The following is a 12221-nucleotide window of genomic DNA, read 5'->3' as shown; positions in this document are numbered from 1 at the left end:
GGGTCCGTTTTGAACGCACCCCTCTTATAGCAAGACGTGCAGATGTCGAATGACTGCGTTGCAGTCTTTCGTATGACCTCTGGATGGAGACAGTTTCCTTTGAGTAATATGGTAGACATCTGCTCTTCTATGCCTCAGCTACGCACAGATTAGGGGCTTTGGTTTTCCCTAAAAAAGTGTTTCAGAGAAATTTGGTGAAATATTTCATACACTATTTGGCTCATATTTATGCTGCAAATGAAAAAAATAATATATATGTATATATATATATATTTCTTTGTAGCCTATATGTATTTTCTTTTAATGGTGTGTAGTTTGACCTGTAATCGTCACTTCCGCTCGCCAGAGAAGCCAAATTGGGAAGGAGCAGGCGTGACCGTTCTGGGTAGAGATGTCGGCATGGTTATGATATGAATTGGGTAGGAGTAGGAACCTGGGCCTGATACAGAAATAGGTAAGCCTGTTGCTACAAGTTAGAAGTCATTATAGACTCATTGTAGCGGAATGGTCACACTTTTTTGTAGTGATTGTTGCGGACTAGCCGTTGCTAATGTATACAAATCAGCACGCGGTAAATATGAGCAGGCCGGCTTGGTTTGACTAGTCGGTAATGTAAGTGTTCAAGTGAGCATGGCCACGTACATAGAAACAGACAATCAATTTGTATGACCTATATCGACCGGTTCGTTCCTACGTGACAAACTATTTTCGTTAGGCAGGTCTGCACTGGGATTCGCACAGATTTGTCCAAAGTTAAACAGACCTAGAGTGACACAGCCCTGTATAAAGTAAGGCTTCCGATGAACGCGTTCTCCGGTTTTATGAAAACTTCACGTTGGAAGACTCATCATCGCGAGAAATTATGCATAGTTCTCTAAATCAAAGACAATGGCACGAGCATTTGTATGTTCTTACCAGTCCACACTTTTCTTTCCAACATATGTATTCAATATTATTGCCCTTAAATTGCCTTGCGTCAATGCAGTCGAACTGTTTTTATACAGCGTATACAACTGTTATTACACAACTTTGCATGCAACACCTTTTCATTTTAATAAGTGACTGCTTTCTGACTGACAGTTTATTAATAATCTACCTCGATATTAGACGTAAGAGTGCATTTAAATCTTCATATCCCAGGGCTAGCGTAATAAGTGTTAAGGACTCAGTATGATGGTAATGCATACCAGAGGAAAGGGCTAGGTCGCTGGCCGAGGCGACATGGTTGTGACAGCTGACAACTTGCCAAATAAAGCCAGGTGCACGTGCTTGCAGTCCTTGCATGCTGAGCTGATGATGTGTTTTGGGCCTTACGTCATTGGTCATAAGCTTGGTGTAAGTTCTCAGCCGGTTTAAATAAGGTATCCTCCGAAGCACCCCGAATGACTGGGTGGAGAATTAATCAAATACAATCTGTGCGAGAGTGCATGTTGATTACAAATCATTAACGTTATATTTGTTACTCCAACGATACTACTACGCTGATGACTTATGCTTTAATACATATGCAGCTTTGTCTCCACGATTGGCTTAAAGGAACATTTGCAGGACTGCACAGTTTTGACGACTCAACGATTTAGTTTCATTATTAATCACAAACCAAATGGTGAATCCTGAATTAATTATTCTATTATTATGATAGGATGGGTGAAGAGGCACATTTCTACGGCAATGCTGAGGTGTACTGGCGGGACGTTCCCCCCACAGTGGACGGCATGCTGGGAGGCTACGGAAGCATCTCCAACATCGACCTCAATGGATCGAAGGCCTTCCTGAAGAAATTAATTGGTGTAAGAAACTTGTATAATGATGACAAGATGGTAAATGATGGTCAAGTCTGACATGACTTCTCGTTTTCAACTCTTATTAGGTCAATAAAATACACAACTATGTATGTAAACAGTGACAGAAAAACAAAGTTACCAGTGCCTAAAGCGATGTCTTTAATCCGCTTGCTTTAGCGTATTATTGTGTTTATCAATTGAAGAAAAGGCCAAATATCTGTAAGAACGAGGCAGTAGAAGTTTGGCACCCCAAAATATTGCGATCCCCATCTCTTGTACTAGAGTATAAACGTGTAAGAAGCAGTCGAAGTTTGGCCACTCTTAATCTCATCATGGCCATCTCTTGTCCCGCACACCAGGAAGGCGAGGGCAAGACGGGGACGGTGTGCGCGCTGGACTGCGGCGCGGGCATCGGCCGCATCACCAAGCGCCTCCTGCTGCCCCTCTTCCAGACCGTGGACCTGGTGGACGTCACCCAGGAGTTCCTAGACCAGGCCAGGACCTACCTGGGCGAGGAGAGCAAGCGGGTGGGCCACTACTTCTGCACAGGCCTGCAGGACTTTGTGCCCGAGCAGGGCCGCTACGACGTCATCTGGATCCAGTGGGTGATCGGTGGGTGCCCGGACGGTGGCGTGCAATATCCTAAGGGGTTAGCCGTGGCTACAACTCCAACACGGGCGGGGAAAAATACCGGCCGCGGTTTTTAGATTTGTGTTTGGGCTGAACGATCTGGGGAAATAATCAAATTGCGAATTATTTAGACCGATATTGCGATTGCGAGTTGCGATTTAGTATGTGATTTTTCTTTTTAAAGTTCCTTCGGTATTATTCACTAAACAAGCAATAAATCATTTTATAGTACGACCAACACAACATTGGATGCAGTCAACATATGAACTGCTCTTTCCTTTAGGCCAGGCCTATGTGTTGAGATGAATTCATGCATGAATTAATATTATAACAACTTAATTGAACTGTAAAAGAATAATAATGAGTAGTCAGTAAGATTAATTGACTGACTGGAGGTCAGTAATTGAATTAGAATTAGATGAATCGTTCAGCCCTAATGTGTGTTCTTGTCGACTCCTCAGGTCACCTGACGGACGAGCACCTGGTGAAGTTCCTGGAGCGCTGCCAGGGCGCCCTGCGGCCTGGCGGCATCGTGGTCGTCAAGGACAACGTGGCCTACGAGGGCGTGGTCCCCGACGACGTGGACAGCAGCGTGTGCCGGGACCTGCAGATCGTGCGCAGCCTGGTGGCCAAGGCGGGCCTGCGCATCGTCCACCAGGAGCAGCAGATGGACTTTCCTAAGGAGATCTACCAAGTGCACACACTGGCCCTCAGATAGTGGAGGGGGGGGACACGCATGTTGAGGGGGAACAGAAGACGCAAAAGGATGGTTCTGATTCCGTGCCAACTTTATTTTATATGTGGAAAGTCAAGAGTTCATGCAACACACTGCTCCTTGGTTTCAGTTCGATGGTTTGACCTTTCTTTGTGGTTTTGGTTCGAATGAGACTGTGTCGATACTCCCGTGTCAGTGTTTTATTATCAGTCATTTTTGATGAGCTGCTGCAATAAGTGCGTGACTTTGTCACAAATTTATTATGCAGAATAACCTGCTGAACCGAATGTGGACCTTTACCAGCTTGGCATTGTATAATGAGGTGTTTCCTGGTGGGGAAAATCCCAAAGTGTGTCAAGAGCAAGTGGGGTTCATGCAGACTTGTGTGATCCTGCAAAAAGCTGTTTTGGACTAAATACCAAGGGTACACTTGTTGATATGAATGTCGCTTTTTTATTTGTAGGTTTTGGGTCTGCATTCAGGGGGATAATGTTCCTAAAACCATGAGTTAAAATACAATGAAACATCTTAACTATTTCACAGCAATACACATTTGAAAGAGCAAACATGGCAAATAATTTAATTATATAAGGCTTGTTGTACAGAGATTTTGTATCTGGTCAATTTGTATGCAAATGTTCATGTGTCCGTAATGTGCTTCCTCAGATTTGGATATTAAATTCCTAGAAAATAATTCTTGGGTACTGTACTTGACTGACATCCAACCAGGACTAGATTCAACTAGTAAGCTCATGAGCATTCATACGAAAGTACACGAGGAATCCAGTTATATAGTGGGAAGAGAAACAATCTCTAGCTGACAATTATTTAATGATTCCAGCACAATTTAAGTACTTAAATTGTGCTGGGCTAGCTAGTGTATGCTATTTCTTCATAATGAGTGTAAGGTGTTAATAACATAGAAAGAAAATGCAATAGAAAATCGAACACCTTCTCAAACTTCCACATTTGTATCTTAAAATGATGCATATATTCATTTGTACAATGCAAAAAAAATAAAAATTTGAGCACTCTTTAAAATCAATAGCCTTTAAACCAAGATTGCATAAGAATGTTGTAGACAATGTAATAGGGTCCACCTTGTTAGTTTGCAACTTAAAATCAATCAGCATTTTAGTTGATTGCATTTGGACTGTGAGCGTGTGTGTGTGTGAGATCTCAAAGGCCATTTCAGAATCTGTTCTCATGAAGGGAATCTAAACGGTCAACATCCACCCCCACAACATCACGAGAAGCAAGGGAAACTGGCTAAAATGCTGTTGTGTGCAACTCTTCCAGCGATATGACACCACAAGCCTGGTGTTTCAAAGTGTCTGTGTAGCAGCAGGATGTACTGGCAGCGGTGGTTGATGCCGCTGTGTACCGAGGCAGAACTGTTAGGACCACGTCTCGCTCTGGAACCGTCCGGCCTTCTCCATGGCAACCAACATCTGATCCGACTCCTCCAATGACAGCCCCCCTTCGAGCTGAAAGGTTGCCTTCAGTGCATCGCACACACTGGCGGGCATGTCTTTGGCATTGCTAGATGAGAAAGAAATTATGTTAATTTTACATTAAAAGGGACGTACTGGGTTACATAATAGTGCTATTACAATAAATCTATTTAGCTGATGTATTTGTCTAAAGCGACTCACAATAGGTGAAATCAGCAATGAAGATATAACCCATTGATCCAGGTCAAAATCGTTACTTAAATGCCCACAAAAATGTTATGATATTCTCAGAGATTTTTGATATTCTCATTTTACTCACCCTGCAATATAAAAGTAGGCGTTCCTATTAGCAATTAGGTCCCAGAGAAGTTTAGACTGCTCCTTCACACGATGCTGCACATATATCTTGTCCTCCTACACGAAGAAGAGTAATAAGGGTGAAATCCTGAAGGTTCAACAAACAAGGCACTCAAAAAATGATCATGATCAGTTAAGCTTCACATATGGACTGTAGACTGTAATAGTCATAGGATGGGTTAGGTATCTTGGCTGCATCAAAGATTCCTAGAGGTACACTGTGGACCAGTACCTTTTGACTTAGATGAGGGACAACAACCCCAGCCCCCAGTACCCTGCCCCCGAACAAACTAGCTTAGAGTAGTACGAATGAATAGACCTTTGTTACAGAACGTCTTGCATCATATCGCATGAACATTTAGGAAGGTTTGATAGTGCTTACCGTTAACACTATTTATGTATAATTCTTTCCAAGCCACATTTTGTTCCTTTCAATATTATATTTAATTGTGTTTTCAAGCTGAAATAAACAATATATTTTCTATATAAATATTTATAATATCTTGTATACATATCAATCTATTTGAACACCTAACCTTTGTTTGATAAATACATGTATTTTTTTGCTTTCATTAGATGCTCCATGTGATCTTCAGTCGTGCGTCTGCTACCCTGTGGCTCACCTGGTCCCGGGAGAAGGCGGTGAACAGCTTCAGTTGTCCCTCCTCCACCCTGTCCCTCCATTCAGCGCTGAAGTAGAAGTCCTTGAACTGGGAGCGACAGCCAAAGAACAGCACGTTCGCTGCCGGCACAAGAGTGGAGGGAAAGAAATGATGTTATGAGTTGTGTCTCGAGGTAACCCCTTCACCCTTATTCACTGCCAGCGGTACCACCAACCAAACATGACATTAGGTATACCTGCACTTATCATATTTTTGTTTCAAATGTATTCTTCTTTTAATAGGAAACTATCACACTCTGGCACACATTATTTGATCATATAAGCGAGGAATTATTTATATGAAAGTATCCGGAAAAAAATGCAGACAAATTTGACCATTAATGGCCATTTTCTAAATAGAAAATGCTAATGAAAAGTAATAAACGTTTTGTGATGTTTTTTCACTGCGCCTCATCTAAAATCAAGACCATGTTCCGGCAATTTAGAAATTTGAGTCAAAGTTAAAATAAGAAACACAAACGTTTAAGTGAAATACTCCTACCTGCTTTGCCCTGTGCTATTCTCTCCTGCACGGCCGACCTGAAGGGTGCTACTCCCGTTCCCGGACCCACCATGACCACAGGTGTGTCCTGGTCCGGAGGAAACGTTAAGGTGCCTTTCTTGACCCACAGGGGCACTCGTACCTCGCCTAAGACACGATTACAGAATGATAAACATCATGTTTAATACGGACGTACTTCAACGAACTACCGTCAATACTCATTTAAATATAACGAACAAATCAAAAGCTTGACATTACTAGGAATGAACTTAAAATAATCTAAAGGAAAAAGTTATTGATGAATAATAATAATAATGAATAGGAAATGGTAGAGCACCTTGTGATGGGTCTAGAGAGCTGAGCCAGGTGGAGCAGAGACCCCTGCGTGGTTTCTGAATCTTCGTTTTGTATCCCACCACAGCCACCAGAATCTGAAGCTTCCCGGGGTGGGCCTATCAGAGGGGGTTGACTGGGTTGAGCTTCTACATCTTTAAGCAGACTTTAGTTTTGAGACATTTCTTATTCAAATTATTCATGCCCAGTATTCTATTTTTACCAGAGCTATTGTTATAATATATTTTATACACTCATATATCATTATAATAATATTTATAATACACAAACCAGATAATAAATATACACAAACCAGTTTGGGTTTCTCTTACACTTTTTCTTTTTTATATTACATTGTTGAAGGAGCCTGAGACTCAAGAATTTCATTGCCAAAGACTGCTGCTGTAATTGTTGTGCATATGACAAATAAACCATCTTTAATCTTCTTGACTCTGTTGAATCACTAAAGAGTTAGGGATAACACGCTAGCATCAGTGTATTACTTAGCTAAAAAACCACTGTGCTCCTCTTTCTCCCTAATCTCTCCAAACCCCACCCACCCTCAAAATGCAAAGCTTGCTGAAATACAACAACACAGGATATCTCCACATCGCTGAAGAGTCTGAGAAATTAACCTACATCCCTGTAGCCTTAAGGTTAACGTCTAGGTGACAGAAGGTGTTTTTTATGTCAAACAAAAACATGTTGCATACACCTCTTTTAAGTCATTGTAACTTTGATTTTACAATTGTTATTAACATTGAACACCATGGGCCCTATTGACCTAGCGGCCATCTTGGTTCTTAACACAAGCTGGTAGGGGGAACTGAATGTGGAATTGCATTCTGTTCTTCCACCCAGCTAGTGTTTAGAACCAAAAAGGAACCAAGATGGCCGCTAGGCCAATATGGTCCAAACTGAGGTGGTTGAATCACCACTATATCATCTCAATGCATCCACACCACCTCCATCCATAGTGATCAACTTCAGGGCAGTGGTGGAGCAGGCGGCTCACCAGGGTGGAGGAGGCGATGGAGAAGCAACGGGGTTGGATCTGGGGGAACAGGTCCAGCAGGTAGTCCACCTTCAGCTCTGCTGTAGTGTGGGGGAAGTCACATAGGACCTACCACACACACACACACACACACACACACACGCAAACCCACACGTAAACGCACACACACTTGTAATGCATGTTTAACACCTAGCCTTGATTGGTCCAAATACCAATCAAGGCTAGGTGTTAAATGCTCGGAGAATAAAACCCGAGCCGCATCACACCAACAAAGGAGCACCGCGCCCTGTGACATAGGACCACGATGGTACAGTGGGAGTCGGCCCCCCCGATCCCCGATCCCCCTCCCCTCACCTCCAGAGCGGTGCGTCTCGGCCGGCTGCAGTAGGCGTGCAGCTCGTCCTGGCCCGCCGCCGAGCTGAACTCGGCCAGCTTCTCCTTCTCCAGCTCATTGGTGGAGAAGCACTGCAGCATCTCGAAGAAGGAGCGGCGGGGCACAGCCGCCACGTCCAGGTAGCTCTCCACCAGGTGGCGCACCGAGCACGGCTCAGGCAGCCCCGCCGGCGCTAGAGTCGCGCGGGGGTAAGGTCTGGGGTTTAGATTCCGATTCTGAACGTGGATGATCTGACAGTGCTCAAACCTAACACAACTATGGCGATAATTCAATATTCATATTATTGCGACTCATATCGATACTTGAATAAAGTTCTAAGATAAGTTGCAAATGCTCTTTTTTTTCCGGGCCAACACGTACCTGCAGAGCTGTCGTTAGCCTTGAGGATAAACTGAGAGTCTGGGTCGAGTCGAAGCTGCTGACAGAACTCCTCTACGTCCTCTGGGTTGTTACAGGGTCGCATACTCACCACGTCGCCAGCGGTGAACCTGGACAAACACAGAATCACTTGAATATATACTGCATATATATTACCATTTGTATTTGTGGTGATTTTAGTATTATTTATAAGATTATATACTCTGTTGGATTTTCTTTTTATGCTGATGTAGCTCCGGAATTCCAGACTCTATGCATAAAGGTCAATATCAATATCACCAAGAACTGCACTTTAGGAACTAGTTTTTATACTTTTTAAACTTACTCAATGTTGGAGTCTGAAATGTCAAACTCGATGAGGCGAACCTCCTGGAAATGGGAGGGGTGAGAGACTCTTTGGTTGGACGTCACACGAGCCGGGAAAGGATGGGATTCAGACGGGACGCACTGTTCTTTGGAATTCCTCTCCGTGTCACCCGACTTCTCACTGACACCCTCCAGGAAGTGGAATGTATATCTTGGAGGCAGCCTGGAGAAACGAGGGAACGACGGAACCGTCACGCTCAGCTATTTCCTCAGATATCATATTAAGAACTCATTCAAATGCGTGATGTGACATCCACTCCGATTCTGTGATAAACTTGTACCATTGTCGTGATTAGTCATTGGAATGGAAACGGAGTGGATAAAACAGACAGTTGTTTTTGAAGATACATATGAAGTAGTTTTCTCCATTTAAAAAAAGGCAAAACGTGAAGGTTTGCCTCTAAGGTCACTGATGAACAATATTCAAATCATTATGAAATGATTTCTACGCAAACAAAATAGTTAGTCAAACCAAAGGCATTAGACAAACATACACCAAAATAGAAGCATGTTCTTTTCCCTATTTGTCACCAACTTACGGTTGGTCCTCTGGCAGGGGGGTCATGGTGTTCATGGAGGGGTACAGAGCTGACACTCGGTCCCAGAACGAGGCCAGCCACGGGTCGATCACTGCATCCGCTCTGTTCCAACACACAGTAAGCATACTTTACCTTCATGCGACATTCACCACTTGACCCTCACTAGTGGTAGGTCACAAAAAACCTGAGGACTTGTGTCTTTGCACTTTTATTGTATTCATTAAACTGGATGTAGTTGATGTCAGGCTCAATGTTTTATGCAATACATAAAACATTGTTAGTGCGTGGGACACATACATAGCATAAACAATTGCCTTTTACGCTTTACTTTTTGTCCATTATTGTGTTCATTAGTACTTTCCTTCTACTTGGAAAACTACATGAAAATCATAAGACAGTACTTGTGTTGGTTTTCAATCAAAATGTAGCTATTTTTGCAAATATTCAATCAACCCAGTTTTCTAACTATTCATAAACCAAAGCAAAACATAACATTGAACAAAATATGATACCTCGTGTTTATTTAAGTAGGGATTATCTGTAAAAAAATATATACTTCAGAAAACATATAAGGTCCCATTGAGATAATGTCGTACACAAATTATCCTTTTGCTGGTAGAATAAGCATAGGAAATGAAACCTTTAGCTTCTTAACGTTCTGTCTCTTACCCTAGGTCATGTTGATCATCGGCCAGCCCAACCGAAGACAGCAGGCTGGCTCCCAACTGCTGGAGGCGCTTATGAAGCTTTTTGGCCACAAAATTGAACCTACAACCACAAAGGAAAAGATTGATGTGACGACTCTGTTCTTCATATGAGATGCTTCCTGTTGTTTAAGGGACATTATGAGACGTTTGTCATGGACGCTTTTATCCTAAGCGTCTTACAAGTAAGACTGAGAACAACCAAAGCATGCAAGTATTAATAGTAATATATATATATGTATATATATATGCTTTTTATATCATATATCAAAGTGCTTTCTAAAGTTCCAAGACAAATAGTACCGCTCAGCAGGGTGCGTTTTAGAATAGCAGCGCTCCGTCGTCACAAGTCAGAAACGAAGTAAGCTCCAGTCATCTCTTTAAGATGTTCTCCACTTACTTGGGATAAGAAGAGTCCCCTAGCCCCAGTACTGCACAGTCCAGCTGGCACAGGGACCCAGCAGGCAAAGACTTCCTGAACAGGAAACGCCAGAAGTTCTGCCAAGAGAGCAAATCAGTATTGAATATATAGCATATGATACTGTAAACACAAAAACTGTCATTTCTATTGCACTTTATTTTATTCTATCTTCTATCCATCTTCTTCCTCTTCCCTATGCTATATTACCTGTGTTTTTATATTGAGATGTTGTTTTATTGTCTGCCGCTATTTCACCTAAGGGATGCACAAAGTATCCATTTGAATAAAACATTTGTTTGTAACATGTTTGTAACATTACCTTCATGTTATCAGGGGGGTCTCCTTGGCCAGTGGTGGAACACACAAATAGGACCAGAGATTCAGAGATCAGGTTGGCCTTTAGAGAGAAAAACAAAGAGCAGAGGAGAGGGCTACAATACAACTCTTGGACGGCTTAAGAAACAAACATCCATCCTTAACCATTTGAATATTAGGCCAAACCAAAATGATTATTTGGTTTTTTCTATCTAAAGAAAAACACGTGGGGACATTTTATGCAATAGGTTTACTCCAATGTAACAGCCTTGCTTCACACAATGGAACAAATCAGAAAAGAGATGTGCTCTAGAATCTTTATTGGCCAATACAGAGGCAGACGAGTTGAAACTAATATTATCACTCACTAACAGCCAACAGATGGCCATGCCATTTTTATCAAACCACAGTCCAATACCAGTACCCTTAAATCATACCTACAGCAACCGAGAAGAAAAGGTATCAATGAAAAACATTGGATTAATATTAAAAAAGCTTTCATCTCGCTGTTGAACTAACCACATTGTAGCCATCCAGCGGTGCCACCCGGTTCTGGATGTGCTTCCTCTGGGCCTGTCGTCCAATCCGCTGGGCCGTGTCATGGGCGGTCCCCGTCTGGCTGCCGTACAGGACCAGCAGCGAGGGCAGCGCCATTCTGGGGAGGAACAACCTGATCTTACATCACTGTTTTATATTCCACAGTATCGTCGCCTATGTATATCTAATGCCCAATAATCCCATGCATTCTAATCACTTATAGCCTACACATAAGCAAAGCACACACACCACAGATACTCATAGCCGCCTAGGGTATCCATCTCAACATTACATCTCTCTCTCTCTCCCTCTCCTTGTAATGACCTCATGTGTTCACATATATAGAACCTCACCTCTCTGAGAACCAGAGAGAGCTACACAATGTTATGCTGAATTTACTTCACTCGGTTTATAACGTTAAACCTAATAATAATTGCTCATCCTGGGTATTCGTGATCTCTAATCATTACTTTTAACATCCTTAATCCTCAACACATAAAGAAAGGCAGGTTTAAGGGAGACTGAGCCTGAGACTACAAATTACTGTCAATATTAATGATAATTCACATTGTTAGTGACATTTTTTTGTTGCATGTCTGATTTCTATAAAGACAAATGGATGTTTTGTTCAGAGATGTTTTTTTACTTTACATTGTAGGACCATCATAAGATGGTCTATACTCTATACCACTGTAGAGACTATCTTAAATATGAGGACACGATTGTCTTGTCCTACTCAATCAGTGTTACACTGGTAAATACTCTTCATGGTACCCTCTTGTTGACCCCTTGTTGCGTCATAACATCAGGAGCAAACCTCAAACAATAAATAGTTGAGAACCGGATCCCTTATTCGGTTCAATTTCCAAATACATTTCCGAAATAGTGACGTTAATAAGGACGGGTTCAACTTGCCTTCCAGCTTCGGCTACCTGTCTTTTATTAAATAATCAATGATTAGGTGTAAAGAGATGAGTTCATGAAAAAGACTTGATCATATATTGGTCTAGGACGTAACACTTTACGGCAATTCTTCTCGGGCTGTGATTGGTTTGTCCATTCTTCTTCACGTGACGCCCAGTAGACGTAAATGTATATTTTTATTATAAATTGATT

At 42.2% G+C, this 12221-nt stretch overlaps 2 protein-coding genes across 2 annotated transcripts; one reads left to right on the top strand and one right to left on the bottom strand.

Annotated features, from left to right (window-relative positions):
- Positions 1-350: 350 nt before the first annotated feature.
- Positions 351-3132, top strand: ntmt1 (N-terminal Xaa-Pro-Lys N-methyltransferase 1; the record flags this gene model as incomplete). The annotated part of the gene is made up of 4 exons (XM_079734197.1): positions 351-454; positions 1643-1790; positions 2144-2396; positions 2876-3132. Exons 2-4 carry the CDS (start codon positions 1644-1646, stop codon positions 3130-3132), a joined length of 657 nt encoding a protein of 218 aa, XP_079590323.1. The 5' UTR covers positions 351-454; position 1643.
- A 1390-nt stretch (positions 3133-4522) lies between these two features.
- On the bottom strand, positions 4523-12117 carry ndor1 (NADPH dependent diflavin oxidoreductase 1). Its single transcript, XM_079734196.1, has 15 exons — positions 12021-12117; positions 11088-11223; positions 10573-10650; positions 10233-10330; positions 9798-9896; positions 9129-9230; positions 8549-8752; positions 8206-8333; positions 7806-8017; positions 7452-7559; positions 6441-6555; positions 6104-6250; positions 5564-5682; positions 4903-4997; positions 4523-4671 (listed from the first exon to the last, which is right to left on the bottom strand). Exons 2-15 carry the CDS (start codon positions 11220-11222, stop codon positions 4527-4529), a joined length of 1785 nt encoding a protein of 594 aa, XP_079590322.1. The 5' UTR covers position 11223; positions 12021-12117; the 3' UTR covers positions 4523-4526.
- Between the last annotated feature and the right edge of the window lie 104 nt (positions 12118-12221).

Source organism: Pollachius pollachius, assembly GCF_949987615.1.
Source record: "Pollachius pollachius genome assembly, chromosome: 4".
Classification (NCBI taxonomy): Eukaryota; Metazoa; Chordata; class Actinopteri; order Gadiformes; family Gadidae; genus Pollachius; species Pollachius pollachius.
Note: the sequence above shows the minus strand (reverse complement) of the source record. Positions and strands in the feature narration are given on the sequence as shown.

Excerpts from the sequence above, each read along its gene's own strand:
- ndor1 (XM_079734196.1), bottom strand. The coding sequence starts at position 11,222 with ATGGCGCTGCCCTCGCTGCTGGTCCTGTACGGCAGCCAGACGGGGACC. Across the intron at positions 8,018-8,205 it reads GGCTAACGACAGCTCTGCAG|CGCCGGCGGGGCTGCCTGAG; the intron begins GTACGTGTTGGC and ends GCGCGACTCTAG. Across the intron at positions 4,998-5,563 it reads CCGCCTTCTCCCGGGACCAG|GAGGACAAGATATATGTGCA; the intron begins GTGAGCCACAGG and ends TTCTTCGTGTAG.